We start from the raw sequence: 25,519 nt of genomic DNA, 5'->3' as shown, positions 1-25,519 counted from the left end.
TCTGAAAATAGACACATAAGGACCTCGGACCACTGGCATACACAAGATCAGCGGGTTCTCTAAGTGAACATCGATCATACAGCAAGACGAAATGAGAGATTTACATTATTGCTTATTTCAGGGAAACACTGTGTAAAGATTTTTTTGTTTTCCTTATTGAGGCACTGGCTTGCAGGGAGGTAGTTTGCATCCAGACTGAGGAAGTTGACAGGGCCGGTCGTTACGAAGCAGAAATAATCTATCATTTGCAGAAAACAAGGTGTGAATAAGTACTCTATCTCTTAGATAGAGGGTTATTATCTGGTTGTTTTATTTCCGTCACAGATAAAAACGTCTTGAGGTAAATTTAAGGAGGGCAAGTTAAAAAAAAAAGTTCCTCTCAAGAAATTCTACAGAAAAGAATCCTCTTAATAATAATAATAATAATAATAATAATAATAATAAAAGTATGGGGCGCCTGGGTGGCTCAGTCGGTTGAGCGCCTGACTTCAGCTCAGGTCACCATCTCATGGTCTGTGGGTTCGAGCCCCCTGTCAGGCTCTGTGCTGACAGCTCGGAGCCTGGAGCCTGCTTGGGATTCTGTGTCTCCCTCTCTCTCTGCCCCTCCCCTGCTCGAATTCTGTCTCTCTCTCTCCTTTCAAAGATAAAACCTTAAAAAACAAAAGTTGCAGCGTGTCGAGTCGTGAGCTTTTGAGCATGCAAAGGAGCAGGGTGAGGAAAAGTAAACTATTTCCAGTTACTGACAGATACTTCGGCCCCCCAGGCCAGATGTGGTGGCTCTCACATAAGCAGCACTCCCATGGACATGAGGCTGTCTGCTTGTCTTCTCTCACCCGAGGGGCAAGTGTGACAAAGAGAATAAGTGTGACCTTGACTCCCATTTAACCAGCTCCGGGCCCCGCCCCATCCTGTCTCCAGAGGATCATGAAGATCCGAGGAAGAACCCGGGGTTGCCCCATATGTATTTTCAAAGCACTGCCGACATGGAAAGTGTTGGGACAGATGAGACGAGATGTCGTCAGGGAGCAGGCGGTCTAGGGAACAGCGTTTGCTGTCCTGGAAGGTGTTACATGGGGCTCACTGGACCCCCCTTCCCAGCTGCCCTCCCCCTCTGCTTCCCTTCCCTCTCAGGGCGGGAAAGTGACAACCCCACAGTCCCAGACACCTTCCAAGCCTGAGGTCTTGTGACCTGGGTCTGGCCCACAAGACATCCAAGGGGAAGTTTGCAGAGAAGGGCTTCTTCCTCTGCTGAACAAAAAGCCTCATGAAGAGAGGGTCTGGGCCCTCGCTCTCCTTCCTGCCTGGACAGAGCTGAGGTTCAGGCCCAAACACAGGAGCACCCCGGCCCCTCCCAACCAGCCGTGGGTTGTCCTCCCGAACCGCCTGCCGCAGGAGATGGGCCAATACCCGGCTGCTGAAACCGCTGGAGTCAGCTTTTCCTAAATATGCAGCCAAATGTAATTCTCACTGATAAACTCTGGCAGGAGGTTTGCACTTTGCACGTCGCTGTGATACAATTCATTACCGTAATCATCTTTTGGATACGTAGTTTATTTCTCTGTCTTAGTTTCTTCTCTCTCTTGCACGGCATCGTTGGGGGCATCATTGGGCGTTATCGGAGAGTGGAGGGGAAGGAGAAGGGAGAGAGAGATTCAGAAAGCTAAGAGAGCATGAGAGTGGGACAAAGAGGGGGAGCCTGCAATCCAGAGGAGTGTCGAAGCATACTTTTCGAGCATGCCAGTAGTTACTTGAGGTTTTGCGTTCGGTTACGTGTTCAGGAATCATCCATCGTTCTCCAGAAGCACTCTCTGACTGTGTGCAGGGCCTGCCAAGCTCTTAAAGGAAACGGTCCCTTTCGACTACCGTGGACCATCATAGTTATGACATTTTTTGGTGGGGAAGGGACAGGCCCAGGAAGACACATTGCTTAAGCCTTATTTTACTCAGGAAATGCAGGGCATTGGTGGCACCCAGGAGGAGGGATGGGGGAAGTCAAGGAATGAGAGTCACAGGGCAAGTGTTATGCAGATTTTAATCTCTGTTCAGGGACCAGAGCAGCTTCTGGAGAATTCTCTAAAGAGCGGGAGTTAGAAGGAAAATTTTTCAAGCCAATGTGGGAAAATGCTGTGCGTGTACGAATTGGTAGGAGGCCTATTTCCTATCAGGAAATAAAATAATTAAAAAAAAAATAGCCGCTTCGTGTCGCCAGAAGAGGAGCCTCTGTGATGTGCTACAGGGCAGCTCTCTGACGCGTTCAAAGATTTTGAACAGGAACTTTGTAACTCGGAGGCCGGCGCGTCTAGAACATTACCAGCCCCTTTTGGTAGAAAACTGAGACACAGAGACATTCAATGACTCATCTAGGTCACTAGGAAGCTACCTGAGAAACTGAAAACGAGCTGGAGCTTCCTGTGCGGCCTCTGCTCCCTCCCCCAGTGACAGAAGCAGACAGGGCTTCTCCATCTCTGGGCTTTGATAAAGTGGGTGATCAGAAATGTCTCAGAGGCGCACGAAAATAGGCAGCCTCTCAGAGGCCTGGAGAACTTGCGTGGGGTTCAAGGGCGAAATGGCTTTTTGGTTAAGAAGGGCCTTGAGGAAAATCAAGCTACACCAGGGCTCTCGAGGAGGAGATACATCGGTCAAGGTTGATGTTACAACACACCCCAGTCAGCCTCCATAATTAAAAGCCACACTGGTGGGGCGCCTGGGTGGCTCAGTCGGTTAAGGATCCCACTTCAGCTCAGGTCATGATCTCGAGGTTCGTGAGTTCGAGCCCCGCGTCGGGCTCTGTGCGGACAGCTCGGAGCCGGGAGCCTGCTTCGGATTCTGCGTCTCCTTCTCTCTCTGCCCCTCCCCTGCTTGCACTCTGTCTCTCTCTGTCTCTGTCTCTCTCTCAAAAATAAATAAACATAAAAAAATAAAAAGCTATAAAAAATAAAAGCCACAATGATTGAGTTGAGCTATACAAAGGGTCCAGGCTTCCCTCCTGTCCTCTCTGTGGGTACTTCCGAGAGAGGGAAGGGTGATGTGACGATGGGAAAGCCATCGGGCTGACTTACTTAGCACCTCCCACACCCCACTGGGGTTCCCGCTGCTTCACCTTTGCCCAGACCGTACATCACCCCCCGCCCCAGCCTAGACCACCCTTCCCTCTCTCCTCTCAGTTGCCGCCTAATACTTAACTGCCTGTTTCTGTGACTGTGCCAAGCACATTACACAGGTTACTGAATTCAGTCCACACAGCTGCATTAGCCATAGGTACGACCACTACCTCCTTGTTTTGTAGACGAGGAAACCGAGGCTCACGAGAGAAGCTGCTTTTGCTATTTGGCTAAAGCCAGAAAAATGGAAAGGAAAAGTCCATCATCCCTGGGCTGTCCGTGCCTGGTCCACCTATAGCCCACCGCCCCGCCTTGTTCTCTCACTGTTCCCATCAACTCCGGGCTCTCTCTACACCGACTCCCAGCCGAGGGCTGGTGTCTCTAATAGAGTCTCCGTGTGTGGTGGCCTTGGAGCCTTCCTCGGCCCCGGGTATCAGACCCAGCCCCGCTTTCTCTGTAAGGGGGCAGGTCTCTCCTGAGCACACATCTCAGGGCTAGTTTGAGGGAACAAAAGAACCTCCTGGCTCCTGATTTCTTTCCAAAAGCTCTCCAAGGGTTCTGGCTGTTTAGCTCCTGGGTCGGCTGCCGTTTCTGAAGACACTTCGGCTACTGCTTGTTCACTGGGCCTGCACTTGGTGTGCGAGCAGATGTGGGGCCTCCTGCGGCCTGACACCCTCCCCCACCCCCCACCCCCCCACCCCCGCCATCCACCCTGGCTGCTGAAGTGTGCCTTGCAAGGACTCTGAAATTCGGGGACAGTCCCCCTGGAGGAAACAGAACCGAGGCCTGGCTTCTTCTGGGGACAGCTTTTTGCTCTTTTAAAACTTAAACGCTCCAGAATTGCTTTGTCATTTTCAAAGGTTTGTTAGCGTGCAAAGAAACTAAATGGCGAAACGTACGATTGTGAGTTTAGATCGATTTTTGGCACCTTCTTTTTTCCCCCTCTCAGTTTCAAAATGTGTGGGCAGTTTCAAGATGTGAGGCTCCGTTTTGCACGGGGTAGGGGGCTAGGGTCTGAGTCTTCAACATCCGGGAGGGGCCCTAGGAAGGGTATGGTTTCCTGGTGGGCCAGAAGCAGTCAGATTTGCTAAGACGCAGGTCACGGGTTGAATTGGGTCCCCTCCAAAATTCATAGGTTGGAGTTCTTAACTCCTAACACTTCAGAATGTGACTGTATTTGGAGGCTGGGTTTTTACAGAGGTGATTACTGGTAAATTCAGGGCGGACCCTGATGCCACAAGCCCGGTGTCCCTATAGGAAGGGAGATTGGGACACAGATATACACGGAGAGGATCGCGCGAACACACAGGGAGAAGACGGCCACCCGCGAGCCAAGGAGAGAGGCCTCAGAAGAAACTAATCCTCCCGGCACCTTGAAGCTTTCCAAAAATAAACCTCGACCAGACTTCTCAATGAGACTTCTGGTCTCCAGAGTCATGAGACCATACATCTCCATTGTTTTAGCCACCCAGCCTGTGATGCTTCGCCATGGCGGCTCCAGAAAAATAATACAGATTTCACACCTTTCAAACTACGGATGCCCAAGTTAATCTACGGCTTTCTGTGATCTTGACTCTTCGGTCGAGCCAGAAGCGTCTTGGCGAAGGTTTTTCTGAAAATAGTGGCACACAGAGGCTCCCAGAGGAGCACGCTTCACTCAGCCTCGTAATTTGCCATTCCCTTTGAAAGATACCCTCCAAGAAGACAGTCGTGAGTCAGCCTCGCTGAGATTTTTTTTTTTTTTTTTTTTTTTTTTTACCTGTGGTTCTAGGAACTCAGAGGCATATTAGCATTCGGGCTTTGCATAGACTACTAAGCCACTTCTAAGAACAAGGCTACCTGAGGCACTGTGCAAAAGTTCGCATGTGCCACCCCTTTCCTCTTTCACATCTACCACTTGCCCTGGGGGCCGACGCCTTGGGCCTCGTGGGGGGGACACCAGCATGGGTTCTGCAAGAACCCTGCGGCTCGAACCACGCGTGTTCGTTCCTCCCAGGGAACGTCCGTCACGTCTAACCTTCTCACCTAAGCAAATGAAGTGAGAGTGTGGGGCGGCATGGTGGGAGCAGAGAGGCATTCTCTGTGGTAGACCACATTCATTTTGCATGCCACTCTTTTAGACCCTTGCTTGCCTCTCAAGGCAAGGGAACAGTGGTTTGCTTGGTCCCACCCCTCTCGTTCCTCCCGGTTTCCACATGGATGTCTCTGCCGAAAATGAGCTACGGGTTTCCTTCTGTGAGGATTGCACGGACTGATCAAGTACCGTCCCAGGAGGAAAACCAGGCGTTGTTTCCCACCCCCGCAGTTCAGAGCTCCAGGGAGGGAACATTCGCCGTAGATTTTACGTAGCAAGAAATGACCACGGGGCTGAGCGCTGCTAATGGCCAGTCTTCGGGAATGTGGCTAAGAACACCGAGAGAGAACCATTTGCTGGAGATGACCAGACACGATTCTCCTAGCATCATGCTCTCAGGCAGGGCCCAAGAGGCCCCGAAAGCAAGGACCTTTGGCCACCCCTCTGGCTCCAGGGAGCGTGGAAGGCTGATCCCGATGATGCAGACCCTCCATTGCCGGGTCACCTTGCTAAAACTAACTGGGAAATTGCTAAGATTTCACTTTGGTTCCCTGAAATGAAATCTCAATGTAATATTACTCAAGTTAGAGACTGTAAAATGTAAAAGCCCCTAAGTTCCTTCTCCTGACACCGAGGGCTTTTTCCAATAGCCCTTCTGAGTCTTGATTCGAGTCTCAGGGCTCTCTCTCCCCCACTCACTTAAAAGCAAACTGCCCCTGTTCCTAACCCGGGGCGGCTCAGTGTGACCTGAGTTAGCACAGGAGCTATGGGGCTGTGTGAGGGCCGGGCCTCCTTCTATTTCCTGTATTTGAGCCGGTCCCTGGGTCCCTTCCCCGTCTCTGCCGTCTGGCCGGTAAGGACAGCTTTGAAGGCAGCCTCACACCGTGCCCCAAATCCAATCTATTGCCCAATGGAATGTTTTCAGATTTCCTGACTCTGCCTTCCTGAGTTTGATAAAATAGGAAACAATAATTGTGTGGAGGGTATTGAAAGCGGAGTGAAGGCAGGAAGATCTTTCATTCTGTTATTCTACAAATATTGCTTCCTTTGCTCATTAGTGGCCCAGAGGAAATGCAGCCAGGGAGCAGCCAACAGCTTCTCACCAGCGGCCGGCGTCTCTGCCACAGGAGCCCGGCGCTGCTCTGCGACAAGGGCGTGTGACTCACACACATCGCATGATTCAACTTCACTAAAATTTCCTCGGCTGCCAGTAAAGAAGCATTTGCAAACCCTCTAATTTGAAGCTTTGAATCGGTTAATGACTTGCTTTCTTCCCCTTCTCCTGAAATCCTCCCCCACCACCCTACACACACACACACACACACACACACACACACACACACACACACACACACAGCTTTGTCAAGTTTTTACATTTCAGGGACCCGGAAACATAGAGGCCCTGTGACATTCACAATAGCATTTGTTGTGACAAAGTGGCTGGCAGCCTTCTGCATTCCCCTGCTCATTTGGCTGTATGAACAAATAATGAGTCACAGATCCTATTTGGGTGCGCGCGAAGAGTTTGTAGCCAGAAAATTAATTATCCCCCCGGCCGATCCCACTCCGGCCCCGCTCTGCCAAACCATCAAGCCGCATTTTGCAGGCGTCGGTCAGAGTGCGAGCCCCGACACACTGCTCTGCCTTCGCGACATTTTTATGTTCTTATTATTTCTGTTTGTTGAAGCACGGCCCTCTTTTCCCACCAGCGCCGCGCAAAACGCACACGCGCACGCGTACTCACACACCCAGAGCCGCGGCCCCGGCGCAGCTTTGCACATTTCGCGAGGCTGCCTGCGAAACTGCAGCCAGCGTTTCCGCACGGGCCGTTCCAATTAGGAAGCGCACCGTCTAATGACCCGGGCCGCGACACGACGCTAGACTTAGGAAACGGTTTCATTGCTCTTTGCGAAGAGGGAGACAGAGATCTCTCCGTAGGCGACAACTTGCATTTCCCCCTGCCCCCTCCCCCCCCCCCCCACCCCCCACGAAGGACGCCGGCTGCCGCTTTGCACTGAGGCCACGAGGAGCGTGGCCCCATCCTGGTGGTTCTAACACAGATCCGCCCGGCTCTCGAGCTCTCTCCCTTGAGGGGACAGCAGAGCTACCACTTTGCCCCCGAAGTCCCCAGGCTGGTCTAACGTGTGCCTGCCAGCCTGCCTCCGCCTCCGCCCCACGCTGGCACCAGCCCTCCCGGCCAGCTGTGCAGGTGCCCGCTACCCCCCCCCCCCCCGCCCCACTCTCCCCCCCCACCCCCCCTCCCCGGGGCGGGCCGAGTTCAGGACGCTCCGCCACCGTCATTGCAGGCAAGGGGCAGAAAAGCAAACCCAGACGGCTTCTTGCGAGCTTTATCATCTCTAGGACTTTAATCAGGAACAGCCCAACTTACTTGCACTTGACAAAGTTCTCACACACCGACTGAACACTTCAACAGCTTAGCTAAGTATTTATTAAAACATTTCTGAAGAGCTGCCATCTGATGAATAAGTAATCCAATAGCCTTGTAATCATACGCCTGAGTTTGAATTCCTTCCACCAAACCGACAGGGAATCGACGGGAGCTACGCGCCCCGAGTTACGACAAGCTGCCATTTCGTTATCTGCAAAGCCGAGCCAAAGAAGGTATCGAAAGACCAGAGCGTACTCACCTCTCATGAAGCACTGTGGGTATGAAGGAAATGACTCAAATATGCTGTCTGAAGCCATCGCTTCCTCCTGAAAATGCACCCTCTTCTGAAGGCGGGGGATTCAATGATTTCTTTCACCTTTGGAGGGAAAACCAAAGAAAGGTCACTGTCTTAACCTCACCCCCCCGACCGTGGCTCCCTGCCTTTCTTTCTTTCTTTGTTTTGTTTTTTTTTTTTTGTTTTTTGGTTTTTCCTCCCCATACCTCTGGGGCTCCCTGAGCCCTGCGAAACATGTACCTTGGCGAAAACAAAATATTCAAATTGTTCAAGATTTGAAAAAAAAAAAAAAAAAAGCGGCGTCTTGGCTGTGGGTTGGTGATGTTCACCACTCTGTGAAACCCTGTGGTTTGCCGTCAGTGTGATTCGTCCTGCTCGCTGACCACTATGCCGGGCGCAGACTTCTGAGACTACCAGCCTACCCAACTTGTGGTTCTGTGGTTGTTTATGGGGCCCAAAGAAGTTTTCACACAACCCAAATTACAAATTTAACTGTTCCCCTTTCCACAGCCCGTCTTAATTGGTTCTTGCCAATCATGTGACTTAAGTGATGTCAAATTTCTTTTTTTTTCCTTTCTTTTTTTTTTTTTTTTTTTTACTTTCTGAGCAATGCCCTTCCTTCCCCACCCCCCCCACCCCCCACCTGCCTTCCCCGGGGCTGTTCAAGAAAAGAGCCGAGTAGAGTCTGCAAGAGAGGGACCGTAGAGAAAAGTGACTCAGTCTCTTATTATATCAATGGTCTTTGCTGATGGAGGACAACTTGGGTCTTGCTGTTGTTATTTGTGGTTTTGGGAGCCACTGATTATTTTGATAACAGTTTCATTGCCGCTTATTCAATGGTAATTCAACCTTGGCATCAGGCTCAGGCAGGATGTGGAGCCCATCACTTAAGACGCTGGGCATCAGCTGAGGACAATCCAGCACTTGGTAAAGACCAGGGCAGCGTAAGTGAAAGTATGAAAGGAAAAACAAAATAAAAGGAAATGTTTTGCGGAGAGCTTGATCCCTTGAAAGGGTCTAGCCACTCGCTGGTATTGTAAAGCTTAAAAAAAAAAATCGAAAAAAAGGGGGGGAGGGAAGCATTTGAGTTTTGTGACCAACAGGTCGTTTCAATAAAAGCAAAATTATGTGGTTTTACTCCTCCTAAACGAACATCTTTTCGGTACAGAGATGAAATCAGGGTTCTCTCTGACACACACACTCAAATTAGGAATCTACCAGAAAACAAAGAAAGGAGACACCCTGCACCTTGAGCCCAGGCGGAAGGCTAACCTGCACCCGTTTGTTTTTCGTTTTCACCTGTGGAAGTTCACTGCGTTGCCTTTCTCTGGTTCTGTTGGCATCGATAGGCTAACTCAGACCTGGAGGCAAAACGCAGGTTAGCCCGACGGGAGCTACACTCCTCAGCAAGCCCCTTCTCATGGGGACTGAGCGAAGCAGATCGTAGCGCTCACCCTCCACCCCGGGAAGAAGTCACCTGCGTGGAGGTGCTACACATAGGGTACTTTTGCACGTGGGCAAGCCATTCCGGGCACACGTAATAATTTCTCTCTCCTGCTCGTTGCCTTTAAGTGCTGACAAAAAAAAAAAAACAAAAAAAAACGCCGTGTTTCTTGAAGTCCCAAGGTAAAGGGAGACTCTCTTCCCCTAATTTATTTCTATTAACTTCGCTCTGCTCCGCGTACGAGCCTTCACGGCACCCTGTACACACCACGTTTCGACTCACATGGTCAAGAGCGGTCGAGATGACGGGTCCAAGATGCCAACCCTGGATTCCAAGCTGCACGGGCACAAGCAGCGAAGGGGCTTCAGGAAGCCCGTAGAACCTGAATAACCCCTCGGTGTTTTCCTCATCTGCTCAGTTTCGCTCCTACCCACCGTGATCATGTGCTCGCGGGCAAATGGCGCAGGTCTCTTTAAAGGAAAGGACATGATTTTTACTTACTCCTGTTTTGACTAGTGCAGGAATTGAAACTCAAGAGACTGCTTTCTCCCACACTTGTGTGAAGTGAGCTTCCCGAAGGTTGACACCTTATTAATATTTAAAAGAATAACAAGGTAGGCATTTCTTTTATGATGTTTATTAATATCCACGCCCGATGCACGTTTCCTGTTGCTTCTCAATGCAAATCCCTTGCGAAGGTAATTAAGACCGTGTTCCTGTGCTCGCTGCTAAACCTACGTGTGGGTGTGAGCCCACATCAGGCTCTTTTCTCTCTTCTGTATGTAATATTCCCTGGAAGGGTCGTAAGAGCTGAAGGCCGTAACACGCAGCTGTCACTTCCGAGCTGGCTCAGACTTATTAATGACTTAGCAATTCAAGTGGCGACGCAGATAAATTCTGATACTTCATTCTAGAAACTCCCCAGATGCTTTCAGCCTTAGGTGTCCAGATGCTTGAAGGGAGGCGGCCCTGGATGGGTCAGCTAACTGCCCGCATTCTTGGCTTTTCTCTGCGCGCCTCGCCAGAGCCGAACATGTATCCTGCCCAACAGAGTCTTCCTAGGACAGGTCAAGGTTAGAGAGGACTTGTCAGGCTGGGGTTTGTGTTTGCTGAGGCCTCACCTTAACGCTGCGATCATCTGTAATCGCCGGGGCCGGAGTTTCAACGGGGCACCAGGGGGCAGAGTTGAAGGCCAGTGCGCCGGGCTGCTGGCGTTGCCTCCCTCCGGGTTATCTGCCATAACGGCCGCAGCAGGACCTCAGAGCTTGGTGAGGCAACAGTCAGAGTTTTTCTGGGCCTCCTCCCAGTCCTGACAATAAGTGAGGACCCAGCCAGCCGCTGGTGAACTTGGCCTTACCACTTCCCCGGGAGCCCAAGACGAAAAGACACATATGTCATCAGTGAGCCCCCTGGAGGAATACTCAAGCCTATCTTTGCTAGAACTGTTGAGGATTCTTTAAGTTTGTGCATTAACCCACACCCTGTGACCTACTTCCTGCGAGTGACTCAGACCTTGGGCTGCTCGCTTGGGAATTGTACCCAAGCGGCTACAACCGACTGTGGCTTTGCCAAGTAATTGGATGGCAGTTTTCATCCTCACTCAAATTGGCTACGGCTTCTACATGCCACTGTTGGGGGGAGGAATATGCTCAGGTGTCATTTTTAATGGTTCCATAAAAATACCACCAAAGGTGGAAAGATGCATGGTTGCATAACCCTGTAATTAACGTATAAACTTCTATGTGCAACCCAACCCAAACCTGCCCTTGGCAAACCCAGAAGTTCAGAATAAGCTGGAGGCCCTGTTGTTGCAGATCTTTCCAGGCCCCTCACGACGGCGTCCACGGCGGGGCATGGCCATCTCACGCACGAGTCTCTCCTTCTTCCCGGTAAAAGTAGAATTCGAACGGGAGCCCCCACAAGACTTTACTGTACAGCCAGATAAGAGTTTCAGTATTCACACCCTTACCTTCCCTGGATGGAGATACATTGCTCTGTGGAGAAATGGGACCTAAAGAAAAAAAAAGAAAACAGGCAGCCATTGAAACCCATCAATGAATCCTGTCAACCCATCCAATGAAAGCTGTCTAATGACATGAAAGGCTGTTTAATGACCATTGTTTGAAATCTAAGAGTTTCAACTGCTTCACTACTCGAAAGGTGGCCTGTGGGTCAGCAGCAGTGACATCACCCCGGAACTCGCGAGGGATCAGAATCTTGGGCTCTGTCCCAGACCTACGTTTTTAGAGTCTGCAGGTTTGCAGCGCTCCAGGTGAAATCTGCACACATCAAAGCTGGAGAGGCGTGGCTCCGAGAAAGCCCTTGCATAGGTAGGGATTTGGTAAAGGATACGCTATGATGATTTTCTACAGTCTTTGTGATCTCCGTTTTCCTTAGAGCTTTCTGAAAAGTCGACCTTTTCTACCTTGTTGCCTTGGCACAAGTTTGTAAACTCTGGATGTTTCTAGACAGCAGAAACCCGCAAGAGGTGTGGCTCCCGTCCTCCGAGATAGAGCTTTCTCGGATGGTCACTCAGACTCTCCTCGCACGTGCTGGGTCTGGGTCAAGTTTACAGTTTGAGGTTTGACACACAAGGTGGGGAGGCTCCTGTGTGCTCCGTCTCCCAAGCTGGTGACCACATGTATACAAACAGAAGGCTTCTTTTCCTCCAGGGGCATCGGACTCTCAGTTTTTACCTAGTTTGCATTTTGGAAACACATCAATCCTGTGAGTTCTTCCAGACACACACCACGTGTTCACGTGGTAGCATTGCAGGTGGCCGCCGGTGTCCTGCCGTGAGCCGTCCTCCCCGTGGGATACCTGCCTCTGCTCTCCAGCCTTGGCCTTGCAGATGTCACATCCTATGCTTTGTTCCAAAACGAGGGACCCGGCCTTACACCGTCGCCACCTGGCTCGGCCAAACCAGAGCCCAGAGGACCCGTTTACGCAGGAGTCCAAGAGGTTGGCTACCTCTTTCCAATGCATCTGGATCCTTTCAGGCCTGCCCTGGGCCAGGAATCTTGTTTGGAATAGTTTCTCTTTCCAGAATGTTGGCTCTTCAGCTTCTTGTGCCATTTGTCACCAGGAGGGTAAAACTGGAAAACTTAAACAAACCCTCTTTGAATGTTAGAAATGTTTAGCATTCGAAGTTTGGTCAAACGATGGAAAACATTCCGAGTTGGTACTGAACTTTCCATCCAGTTCCTCCAACCTTGAGGCTAATTTTAGCATGAGATCCAGGCAGGGAAAGCTAAAGGAAACGAAGCAACTAAAAATACTCTGCGTTGGAGAAGCCGGAATTTACGGTGGTTAGATAGTGTAAAATTCAATAATTCAGCTTAGGTGGCAAATAATGAGCGTCCCCAGTGTGATCAAAGCACCTGGCTTTAGGAACTTTGGACTTTTATTGTAATTGCTACCCATTTTCCTGGTAGTAGGCAAATTAACAAACTTTCACAAGATTCCTTACCAACTGACGCACAATAGTGCCCTTTTCACGGGGGTGCTGTGAGAATCAGTACTTTTTGGACTATGCAAAGCGCTGTTGAATGGAATTAAAAAGCGACTTGTGGTTGATCCTTCAATATGGAAGCCTGTAGTATGTGAATTTTAACACTAGGACTCGCCAGGTATCACAAACATATGGCATCAGGTCCCTAAATTAGAGGTGTGGATAAGAGCAAGTGAAAAATAGCCTCGGCAGTCGATCCTGGAGAAGTCCTCAGTGTTCATCGCTTAAGTTTTGAATTCGATGTTCTTTGGGAAGAATATTATTCAGCCCTACCGACGCAGGCTGCAAGTACTTACTGAACCTCAAAATGTCAAAATTAAAAAAAAAATGTACCGAGAAAACAAAATACCGTGCTTAAAATTGGGCGGTGTGCATTTTAATTCCCTCCTGTTTCAATTGCGGTGTGCATTTTAATTCCCTCCTGTTTCAATTCCCTTGCTCGCCTTTGCCAGTTCAGCAGCTGGCTGGATTTCTGGGTGAAGAGCGGGAAGGAAGATCCTGCCTGCGTTCTGGCTCTGATTTCACGTTCTCAAGTTTTCAGTTTATTCAAAGCAGAGAGAAGAAACCAGGATATCACCACGTGCCACACGACTGCAACCGCACTAAGGCTATCAGAACACAGTCCCTCAGCCTCTGGGGCCAGTCATGTCACATCCTCATGGGGACTCGGAGTGTATTCGTGACTCATATACACATGCGTTCACTTGCCGATCCTGTTTATTTCCCACACAGGACTTATATCTGAGATGGTATTTTTTCCAGGATAAGAAAATTTGTTTTAACTTAAATTTCAGGTAGACAACATACGAGGCGATGTTGGTTTCAGGAGTAGGATTCAGTGATTCATCACTTCCATAGAACACATCCCAACAAGTGCCTTCCTTAGTACGTGTCGTCATCTAGCCCATCCCCCACTCACCTCCCTTCAGCACCCCCCAGTTTGTTCTCAATTATTAAGAGTCTCTGGCGGGGGCGCCTGGGTGGCTCAGTCGGTTAAGCGGCCGACCTTGGCTCAGGTCACGAACTCGCAGTCTGTGAGTTCGAGCCCCGCGTCGGGCTCTGTGCTGACAGCTCAGAGCCTGGAGCCTGCTTGGGATTCTGTGTTTCTCCCTTTCGCTGCCCCTCCCCCACTCAAGCACACGCTCTCGCTCTCAGAAATAAACATTAAAAAAAAGTTTAAAAAATTAAGAATAATAAAAAAAGCGTCTCTCGTGGTTTATTGCTCTCCTTTCTCTTTCCCTCTACCCCTTTCCCATACGTTCATCTGTTTTGTTTCTTAAATTCCACAAATGAGTGAAAGCATATGGTATTTCTCTTTCTTGGGTTTATTTTGCTTGACATACTACATTCCAGCTCTATCCATGCCACTGCATATGGCAAGATTTCATTCTTTTTGATGGCTGAGTAATATTCCACTATATTATATGTATATGTATATATATCATATCTTTCTATCTATCTATATCTATATCTATGTCTATATCTATATCTATATATATATCTCTATATATCACATCTTCTCAAGATAAGAACATTTAGAGGAATTGAAAACTTTAGTGGACCTGAAGGACCCAGGGTGGTAAGATGGGGGGAGATCAGAGGACCGTGATCTTGGCGTGCAGGACATGTGGAAGTTTGGTGGCTTTTGATTATGATGGAAGTATTCATCTTCAGTTTGTTTCTCTGGGCCTTTTACACTTTCCCATCACTCATTTACAATTCTCAGATTTGTATGGAAAATGGAGACTCGAGGACCCGAGTTTCTGCCCCCATGGGCCACACGCTGTGAACCGGGACTCAGGGGCCGCCTCAAACGCACAGTGGTTGTTCAGCGGATGTTGAGGGTTTCAGAAAATCAATGCCGTGAATGTCAACAGGCCTGAAATTATAGCCGAACAGTCCGGGACTCTTCAAAAAGGAATGCTGAGCTCCTGGAGGAAACTGTCTCTTAGGTCTCTGTGAGGTTCCTTGTCTATGAAAAGATGTTCAGGAAACATACAACTCCTCCCAATTTTGTAAGTGACCTTTAACTTCTTCCTTCCATGCCTTTGTCTTTAAACAGGAATCCACCATTTCCCTTTGGATCCGTGTCCCTTGTCAATTCCTCCTCCTTTTAGAACCACCACATTTCCATAACCAGCGGCCTCCTTTCTCTTCCCTCCCCTTCCTTGGTGATGGTCACAGCCATTTATGTATGTATGAATGCACTCAGCTCTAACTTCACTCCGCAACCCAGGCCTAGGAGCCGTCTTCTTGCACCCTCCCCAGCTACAGGAATCTGTGTCTGGGTTTCGGCCGCTCCCCAGTTGGGCTCCTTCTCCTTCTCTACACCCGGTGTCCAGAGAGCGTCTCAAGGTCACTCTACCTCACAACGGAGCTTTCCTTGTTCCTTGAATTCTTCTGTTATCAAGGCATGGATTCACGTGCCTTGGCAGAATCAGTCAATCCATCCTTTGTCCCTACATTTTTTTGTGTCTTTCAACTTTTCCTTCTAGGCTTTACTAAATATCAGGAACACCTCACTTTCTCCACAACTAGTGACCCCACTGAGTATTTGAGCACTAGGTTACCTCACTGAGTATATTTATTTCCTAATCTTGGGCTAGGCAGACCTGGTCCTGCTCAGAAGAAGGTTACGATCGTATGAACCATTCACATAAAAAAATGAAAAGTTATAGCAGAATGACCCGTATGACCAGTGTGGGGACGGGGGGAGAAGTGAGTGAGGCTCCCAGGATTCGCAGTTTAGGGAAGCGCTGACCGTCGGTGATGACCCTGAACTTGGGCGACCCCATGAGTGAGTGCTGCCTTAAAGGCAGCACCCTACGGGCCTCCCTTGCTTGACCCTAGTCCCGGCCCCGGGCAAGGCTCACAAAACTGAACAGAGACCATGGGCTGGGCAGAGGGTCAGGAAGAAAGCACGTGGCTGCAAAGCCTGTGGCCACAGAATAGTGGGGTCCTGAGCCGGGCACTGGGAGATCCACACGTTCTGTTTTCTTGGCACTAGACACGTACATTTTGGGTAGATAAAAGGACAGGGAGAGCAGCAGAGATGGGCAGAGCTCTGAGGCCAAGGGCAAACCAGAAATAAACTCTGTCTGCTTGGGTGCTGGCGAGAAGCCCGGCCCGGATGCCATATTTCAGCTATGAGGTGACGAGCACTCTGACAAGGTGGGGGGCAGGGACGGGGGTGGGGGGTGGGGAGGGGCACTCGGAAGGTAAACGAGCTTACGACATTAGCTTCCTTAGGTTTTCACTCCTCCCTTTACCCTGTAGCTGTGGTCCCCGCCCCCCCTGACCCAGAGCTCCGTCTCAGAACTCGCTCTAACCAGTGGAGCAGGAACAAACTTGCTGGAAGGAGAGGCTGGGCAAGGTGCTTGGTCCCTTGAATGCTCCCCTGTTGGTGTACTGGAAGAGAGCCAGTGGTCCCAGTTGGGGCCATCCTGGATCAGCCAGTTGCCAGCTGGCCATTGGACACTCGGGTGAGCACCAGCCCAACCCAGAAGAACCAACCAGCCAAACCCAGCCGTGACCAGAGCTGCCCGGCCTCCCCACGAAGTGTGAGTGGTAATCAATGGTGTTGTTTGAAGCCGTAGCATTTTGTGGTGGTTTGTGGCATCGCATTGCCATGGTGGTGGTCTTTGACGAGGAAGAGGTAAAGGCGAAGAACGCACCAGCATTGAGCTTCAGACTGAGGCAAAGAGGCAGGATCTGGTAGTTCCAACGTGAAAGAAAGTCAGAAGCTCAAGATGAGAATTCTTAGAAGGGGGCAGGAAGAGACAGCAGCCAGGGGGAAGGGTGGCCAGGGGAATGGGAGAAAGAAAAAGGAAGCTTGAACGCCTGGGTGCCTCGGTCGGTTAAGGGTCCAACTCTTGATTTCAGCTCGGGTCATGATTTCACGGTTCGTGAGTTCGAGCCCCCACATGGGGCTCTGCGTTGACAGCACTGAGCCCGCTTAGGATTTTCTGTCTCTGTCTCTCTGTCTCTCTCTCTGCCCCTCCCCTGCTCAGGCTCTCTCTGTCTTTCTCAAAATAAATAAATAAACATTAAAAAAAGAAAAAGAAAACAGGAGTATGGTACAAGCCAAGGGACGACATCTCAAGGGATGAGAGAAAAACAGGGTTAGATGTTGAAAAGAGAGACGAGAAAAACAAAGACTATGGGAAAGTCAACAGATTTGACAAGAAAGAGCCACTTGAGATCTGTTCCTTCATGACGCTCCTCAGACTAAACAGAAGAGTGACATCCAGTTGTGCTGGGTTGCAGAAAAGCAGCTCCGCTTTGCTTGAATAGGGACTTAATGTGGAATGAATCATTGCGTGTCCGTGTTTGTCGGAATGGATCTAAGTTGGTTACGTGACCTTTCCCGTCTCGATTCAATTCAGAAAACACTGATAGAGCAGCCACTGTGATAGAACGGGGAGAAACTACATCTCCAAAAGGAAGATTGGAGTATTTCTTGTTGTCGCAGTGCACGACACAGCTAGATCCCGAGGGTATGTTGGAGACGGGCTGACGTGGGGCAAAAGGAGGTGACCAAAGAGAGGGACAGCCACCTTCCACGGCAGCCACAGGTATCGAGGCTTGCTGGGTTGCTGAAGGGGCTGCCCGTGCTACTGAGAGATAACAGATATTCCAGATCAGAGTGAGTGTGAAGACAGGACCATGGGGAAACTTCCAAAGAGATGTTCAAGGGCCGTGATCCTCAGTAGAGCCATAAAGGGTCAAGAGAGGACAACGGAGAGGAGGGTCTTAGGAGAGAGGGCTTCAAGTGCGGCTTCTTGACTTCTCTCCCCCATCCAAGTAACCAAGTCTGCCACTCTTGTCAAACCTGGAGAGAGGGACAAAGAGCATGTGTGCCTCAGTCTGGGCCCTGACTCACCCCTGCGACTGTGAGCAGCCTCTTGTAAGGCAGGAGCGGAGCTGTAGTAGGAATCTCCAGCAACCCTTCCAAGGTGCCTCAAATATGGAACCCCCAAGTAAGATGTTGGCTTGACACTATTCTAAAAATATTTTTTTTAAGTTTATTTATTTATTTGAGAGAGAGAGAGAGAGAGGGCGCACAAGTGGGGGAGGGGCAGAGAGAAGGAGAGACAGAATCCGAAGCAGGCTCCACACCATCAGTGCAAAGCCCTATGTGGGGCTGGAACTCATGAACTGTGAGATCATGACCTGAGCCGAAACCAAGAGTCGGACCCTCAACCGACTGCGCCACCCAGGTGCCCCGGCTTGGCTCTATCTTAAAAGGGATTCTGGGGGTGCCTGGGTGGCTCAGTCAGTTAAGTAAGGGGCTCTTGATCTCAGCTCAGGTCATGATCTCACGTTTCATAGGATCGAGGCCCTAGTTGGGTTCCGCACTGGTTTCGATTCTCTCTCTCTCAACCCCTCCCTTGCTTGTGCTCTCTCTGTCCCTCTCTCTGTCTCTCTTTCTCTCTCACTTTCTCAAAATAAATAAAGAAACTAAAAAAAAAAAATGGAGTTAAAATTAAGGAATTCTGGGGGTGCCTGGGTGGCTCAGTCGGTTAAGCATCCGACTCTTAATTTCTGCTCATGTCATGATCTCGTGGTTCGTGAGATGGAGTCTCGTGTCAGGCTCTGTGCTGACAGTGCAGAGTCTGCTTGGGATTCCCTCTCTCCCTCCCTTTCTCTCTGCTCCTCCCTTGCTCTCTCTCTCTCTCTCTCTCACACACACACACACACACAAAATAAATAAACATTAAAAAAAAAATAAAGAGATTTTGCCCACAAGGTTGGACTGCCCAAGCAAGGAGATTTCAGCCTAAGAGCTTATGGTGTAGGCCATCGTGAGCAGGAATTGAGATGGCATTGGGGGCTAAGGTCCTAGAGAGGGACACTGCCCTGTGTGGGGAGTTGCGTCAGAAGGAGCCAGATAAGAGAGTCCACGAGAACGCACAGGAGAGAAACAACCCACGAGGTCAGAGAGAGCCAGGATCGCTTAAAACAAAGGCTGCTAAGTGAGCTTCTAATCTCTCCCACGGTCTCCCTTTGCCCCCCACCCCCCACCCCCAGCACAGCAGTGTGCAGGCCGAGTTAGCAAGGACTAAGGGTGGGTGTGGAAGCACTGTAGGCAGCAAGGAGTCCCATGAACCCACCCAGGTAGTCAGCCCAACAGGTTCCAACTGCAGTGATGGGCGTCCAATCAAGTTGGTAATTTAGATGATCTGAGACTCTTGTACTGTTTATGGTGAATGCAATTTTTCTTATCTAAGCGAGAAGAAAAGAATCACACATACTAAATAGGGTTTCAAAATGTGAGAACACCCAGCAGATGAGTGGAGGAACAAAATGTGATCTGTCTTTACAATGGAATACTTTTCTGCCATGAAAAGGAGTGAAATTTCGATATATATCACAACATGGATGGACCTTGAAAACATTATGCCAGACCCAGTAGGACAAGTGTTGTGTGTGGGACTTAGATGAGGTACCTAGAACAGGTAAATTCGTAGAAAAGAAGGTAAAAGAGAGGTTCCCGGGGATTGGAGGGAGAGAGGAATGGGATGTCACTGTTTAAGAATACAGTGTCACTTTGTTCAGATTCTGTGTCTCCCTCTCTCTCTGTCCCTTCCCCACTTATGTTCTGTCTGTCTCTCTCTTTCAAAAATAAATAAACATGAAAAAAATTTTTAAAAAGGGGGGCGCCTGCGAGGCCAAGTCGGTTAAGCGTCCGACTTTGGCTCAGGTCATGATCTCACGGTTCATGGGTTCTAGCCCCACGGTGTGCTGACAGCTCAGAGCCAGAATCCTACTTCAGATTCTATGTCTCCCTCTCTCTCTTCCCCTCCCCCACCCATTCTGTTTCTCTCTCCTTCAAAAATAAATAAACATTAAAAAACATTTAAAAAGGGGCGCCTCGGTGGCTCAGTCGGTTGAGCGTCCAACTTTGACTCAGGTCATGATCTCACGGCTCGTGAGTTCGAGCCCTGCATCGGGCTCTGTGCTGATAGCTCAGGGCCTGGAGCCTGCTTCGGATTCTGTGTCTCCCTCTCTCTCTGCCCCTAACCCACTCACATTCTGTCTCTGTCTCTCTCAAAAATTAATAAACATTAAAAAAATTTTAAAAAAACATTAAGAAATGATACAGTGTCAGTTTGGGATGATGAAAAGTTCTGGAGAAGGTTAGTGGTGATGGTTGTATGTTATGAAGGTAATTATTAATGCCACTGAATTGTACACTTAAAAATGGTTAAAATGATAAATAGAATATGTATATTTTACTACAATAAAAAAATCAAGTGACTTGTATAATTAAATCTATGAATTCTTTATGACCAAAGTATCTGTAACTATATCAATGATGGGAACTCTTCTATATATCAGTCCCCACAGCTCCGGATGAGGAGCAGTGAGATTTATTTATTTGTTATTTTTTTTATCCCCCTTAGCAATACTCTGTTGACCAATTTAAAACAGATACAGCCAGGATCTGGATGTTACTTATTGAGTCAGGGTAGACTACCTAATGGCTTGAGACTCGAAAAGGCTTGTTTGAGTCAATGTATGACACAGTTAATATAGTACTTATTACCTGATAAACATTTACTAAATCTCTACTATTTTGACGGTAATTGGAAGCAATCAGAAGATTTTCCCAGGAAACAGGGTCTTCAGAAACTTTCTGACTCTGATCGCACCTTATGTGGTGCTCTATTTGTTCAAGAAGAATCTAAAGTTGTATCTTAGTAAGTTAAGAAAAATGGAATTTAACATGATTTTTTTCCAGCATCTAAATTGGCTTGTATTACATTTCTCTTCAAAACTATCTAGACCCGCACACTCAGATACACACACACACACCCCACAGTTGAATCCAGGCTATTGATTTCACTAAGCTCTGCCCTCACTTGGCACCGATGTGCAAGCAAGCTCAAACATATCACCTTTCTGTGTTCCCTGTTCTTGTAGTTAGTGGACCACACAAAGGGCAGACTCAGAGGAGATAATGGATTTAATGATAAATCAAATGATTCATTCTTTTTCCTTTAGCCTCTTAAGATGAAGGGATTAACTTGTTTGATGCCTGCACTGGAAATGCGCTGCTTTGGGTCTTGAATCCTACACAGTACCAGCCTTTTTCTCAGGTCTGCTCAAGTGTTCATCAACACCCTTCTGAGCTTCTGGCTCCCAGGTCAGTTAGATAAAACCATGGAATCATGCCGATTAAAAGCGTCTAATCCCTTTAGGCTGGCATGCCTCCCAGAGTGCCCTTTACAGAGATGCCAAAGGAAATTCAAAATAAGGTGCAGGTATGACCCCGTGTCGGCAATTCTGCCTCCTGTGCTGTGTCAGGGACAGTGCCCTCCCTGGACTACCTAGGACCTGGCTATTAAGGTGATAAGAAGTGGGCGGTGAGTTCCTTCAGGCTCAGAACGCTTCAGCTACTCAAAACGACACATCTTTTAACTCCAAGGTTTTCATTGTTATTCATATCGCTTACCCAATGAGCAAATGAGCCTTAGCTCATTTCTCTTCTTTTCGCGTGAGCTGGAGACATTTGGAACAATTAGGTGATTTCACTGCACTTCAAGCCATCACCCGAATGGAGTGCCGTATTTTCAGTCTATCACTTCCTGTCAAGTTCAAGTTTATCCCTACCGAATATAGGCTTCTGTGATGCCGTGGGGGTCGGGATGCCAGATTTAGCCAAAAAAAAAAAAAAAAAAAAAAAAAAAAAAAAGAAAGAAAGAAAAAGAATGCACCGTTAACTTTGAATTTTAAAGGTAAAACACGAATTCAGTTCCTAGTAAATCTCCCTAGTAATCCCCCTAGTACATAGGGGATTCTTAAAGAATTATTCACGGTTTAACTGAAATTCAGATTTAACTGGGTGTCCTGGATTTTATCTGGCCGTCCTCACTGACAGTCCAGATGTAAGACGTGCATGTACATATATCACCCAAGAAGCCAGAGACTTTGGGGTCAATTTAAGTATACAGGAGAAAATAATATGGTACGTCAGTGCACTTCAATCACTGCAGGCTGGGCTGGAGTGGTTTTTGGTTTTGTTTTTCCCTTTATCTTGTACCCTTTCGGGAGGAGTTCTTTCATACCGTGCCGGTGGTTTGTCCAACAGTAGGAAGCAATGGCGAAAAGGATCATTTACCTTTGCCTTTTTTTCCAAGCTGGATTCACCTGCTTTCCTGTCCAGGAGGACTCGCTGTGGTATTGTCCTCCCAAGCTTCTTTTCCAAAGGAGAACCCGGGCGTGCTAATTGCTGGGTGTCGGCGACACGAATGGAAGTGGACGACAGCTGGGTGCTGGGCCCGTTCTGCAGGGACAGGCTGGGGTTTCCATTGTATAGTCTGGCCTCCTTCCATCTGCACTGGCTTTTGTCTTGGGTCTCAGGCAATTGGCTAGAGCCGAAAACATAAACACTTCCATGCCCTTGCCCCTTATCGTTTTCTTTTCACGTTGGTTGAGGAAATACACCTGAGAGACCAAAGGAACACAACGCACCCAGCAATTACCAGCCACCACGGGCAGGCGGCAAAGGCTCAAACAACAAAACCCCCCAGGTGGGCTGCTGCTGGCCCCTGGCTTTGCTCAGGGCTCCTGTCAGGGGCCAGGCTCTGGGACTGAGTCAAAGACTCCCTCCCCCTTCTGTCTTGGGACAGCTGGTTTCCTTGCTGCCAAAGATGGAGAACTCAGGAAGTTTCTGTCCTGATTTATTTTGCGCAAACAGCGGCCACAGGTCGTGCCCGGTGCTGGGAAAGCTACTGAATAAAGGGAAGGAGGCAGAACTTAACTAAATTTGTGTCATCCATGAAGCTGTTTTCTTTTTAAAGTTTATTTGTTTGTTTATTTCTCCATCTCTATGCCCAGCGTGGGGCTTGAACTCACGACCCCAAGATCAAGAGTCGCACGCTCTACCGACTGAGCCAGCCAGGCGCCCCTAAACTGTGCGTCTTTGACCCATGGATGCATCTATGTAATCCACACCCTTATCAAGATACAGTATATTTCCACCACTTCACAGAAGTCCTTAGAAAATTCACAGCCCACCCCACCCCCACGAGGAAACCGCTATTCTCCTTTTTCTTTCCCTATAGTTTTGACTGTTCTAGAACTTCATAGACATGGATCATACAGTACGTGTCTAGATTCTTTTGTTGAGTAGATCAGCTCTCCCCTCTTTATATTTGCTGAGTTATTGTTCCGTGTGAACATACCTCAATTTGTTTAGTTCTCCTACTGATGGACATTTGGGTCATTTCCAGTTTTGAGCTATTATAAACAATTCTGCTACAAATACATTTGCATAAGTGTTTTATGGAATTTTTTTTTCTATGGAATGTATTTCTCGTGGATAACTCGATCGGAGTGACATTTCTGGGGGACAGGGTAGGTGACTATCAAAAGGACTGACTACCCCGAATGTTTGCAAGGATGTGGAACACCCAGAACCGATGCATTGCTGGAGGAACATAAAATGGTACAATCTTCGGGAAAAGTTTGGACTTTCGTGTAATCACCTATGAAATACTTAGTGGCAAAATTGTGAAAAGAAAGAGTGTATCTTTCTTTTTTTTTTTTTGACCCAGGAAAAGCTTTGGTGGAAAAATCCCAAAGGGGCATTAGAAAGAGAAGGTCAAGGGGCACGTGGGTCGCTCATTCGGTTGAGCGTCTGACTCTGGATTTCCGTTCAGATCACGATCTCGGGGTCGTGAGATCGAGCCCTGCGTCAGGATGCACGCTGAGTGTGGAGCCTGCTTGAGACTCTCTCACTCCCTCTGCCTCCCCAACCCTCTGCAAACTCAGGGTCTTTCTCTCAAAATAATAATAAAAAATAATAAAAATTAAAAAAAACAAAAAGAGAAGGCCAGGGGGTGAGGGTGTAAGGAGAGACATCTGAAAACACCACCGCCATTTCATACCGTAGAGACTGAGTTCTGCACTCATTCAGCGCGTTTATTGAGAACATTCTGTGTATCAGGCTTCATTTTACATATACACACATTAACTCTTATTTGGTGGTAACTTTGTATTGCTATTTAACACAAAGCTGCCGATTAATAGGCTATCTGTGCTGTCTGTGGGAGCTGTTGGATAAATGATGAAGAAAGGGAAAGATGATTGCCTCTCAAACCTCATAGGGGAAGACTGAGCAGATTTTATGTTCATGCTCCCTCCCACAAATAGCAAACGACGTAAGCAAATTGTTCTTATTTGCCATATTCTAGTTCGGTCCCAAAATGCCAAAAGCATTTCTTTTAAGCAGTTCTGTAAAAATTATCAGAAGAGTAACGAAGATTACAGATGTGTGGAAAGAAATGGTTATCATTACCGAGCTCGAAATCAGAGTTATCTTGTCGGGTGATTGGACTGAACTATTGTCCAGAATATTCTCTAGGCTCTCCTGTGCCTCCCTATCACGTGTCTCACTCCTGTAGATGTCTTTCTCCCGTGAGACTGGCAATGCCGTGGCTCGGGCTGCTTGTTCAAGGACGAGGAACAGAACCACCACCAAAGGGTAGCTGACAAATAAAGTGAGGACATACCAATCTCTGTGGTTGTACGTGAACGAGATTTGGGTTGGTGGCCGTCATTGAGCCCCTACTGACTGATGTGCTGGCTCCAATCAAAACAACCCGACTCGTTGTTCTCTCTTTCTCTGACACTACTTATTACTTTTTTGATAGTTGGTTGATTTTTATAGGAAGAGTATATATTTCATGTAGTAAACAGTTAAGGATTGCATCCAAAACAACCTCTGTTCCCTTACTAATTATTACGGATCTGCCGCACACACATTTATCTAAATTTGCCAATTCTTTTACTTAGTCACTTAACAGACGTTTCAAAAGTACCCAGTCCATGTTGCTTTCTGGGCTGGGTGCTGGGGGAAGCAGGTGGCAGTTTCCGGCATGGGCAAGACAGGGTTCCTGTTCTGGGGGTACTTATCAAAAGAGCGGAAAGTTTTGTTTTAAGGACACAGGGTTCTAGACATGTATTATGTGCTGTGCAGGGTAACATTGTGTTCTACTTCTAACACCTGCCTTGGACTTCAAGCTCTGGCCTCTACTTAGAGCATTTTATGAGTTGGTATTGACTTAGTGGTTACCCTAATTTGTAACCTTAAAAAAATTTTTTTTAATGTTTATTTAGTTTTCAGAGAAAGAGACAGATGGCGAGGGGGAGAAGGAGACACAGAATGTGAAGCAGGCTGCAGGCTCTGAGCTATCAGCACAGAGCCCGACGCGGGGCTCGAACTCACGAGCTGTGAGAGCATGAGCTGAGCTGAAGTTGGGTGCTCAACCGGCTGAGCCACCCTGGTGCCCCTAATTTGTAACCCTTATAAGGGTTAAAACCCAAATCACATCCTTTGCCGTTTAGCTTACCAGGCTAACCGCGTGCATTTAATTAAATTTATCTCTTGCCAAATGTCCCCTTTATTTCCTTAATAATATTAGTTACTCTTACTAACTTTTTTATACCTTAGTAGCTTTTCTCTTCTGGGCAGATATGTAAAATCTCTCTAGATTTTGACACCCTGTGATGTTGTTGGAGAGGTAGATAAGGGGTTTTCGGGTGTTTTCCTTCCCAAAAATATCTAGCTGGTGAACACTGCAAACGTATTTCTGATTTACATAGTGTCTGACCAGAACTTTCTACATGGGGGACTCAGTATTATTTTCCCCCCTTGTTATTCATTCGCACTTGGAATTTGACATGCACTTGGGTTCC

The 25,519-nt window shown here is 48.2% G+C and overlaps 1 protein-coding gene and 1 non-coding gene across 6 annotated transcripts in view; both read right to left on the bottom strand.

The window, feature by feature from the left end:
* RUNX1 (RUNX family transcription factor 1) overlaps positions 1-9,674 on the bottom strand; it is a 251,876-nt gene extending 242,202 nt beyond the window's left edge. The window contains exons 1-2 of one of the 5 annotated variants that reach the window (XM_042903602.1): positions 9,586-9,674; positions 7,824-7,940 (exon numbers count right to left, since the gene is read on the bottom strand). In XM_042903602.1, the coding sequence (XP_042759536.1) occupies positions 7,824-7,881 (58 nt within the window). In that variant the 5' untranslated portion in view covers positions 7,882-7,940; positions 9,586-9,674. Of the gene's footprint in view, positions 1-7,823; positions 7,941-8,065; positions 8,395-9,585 lie in introns of those variants that run through there. The other 4 variants (XM_042903604.1, XM_042903601.1, XM_042903600.1 and 1 more) reach the window with 4 other exon arrangements.
* Positions 9,675-22,650: 12,976 nt separating this feature from the next.
* Positions 22,651-22,723, bottom strand: TRNAK-CUU. Its single transcript has one exon. It is a non-coding gene; the product is annotated as a tRNA-Lys (tRNA).
* Between the last annotated feature and the right edge of the window lie 2,796 nt (positions 22,724-25,519).

The sequence above is a fragment of the Panthera leo genome, chromosome C2, assembly GCF_018350215.1.
Source record: "Panthera leo isolate Ple1 chromosome C2, P.leo_Ple1_pat1.1, whole genome shotgun sequence".
Classification (NCBI taxonomy): domain Eukaryota; kingdom Metazoa; phylum Chordata; class Mammalia; order Carnivora; family Felidae; genus Panthera; species Panthera leo.
This window is presented reverse-complemented; position numbering and strand designations above follow the sequence as displayed.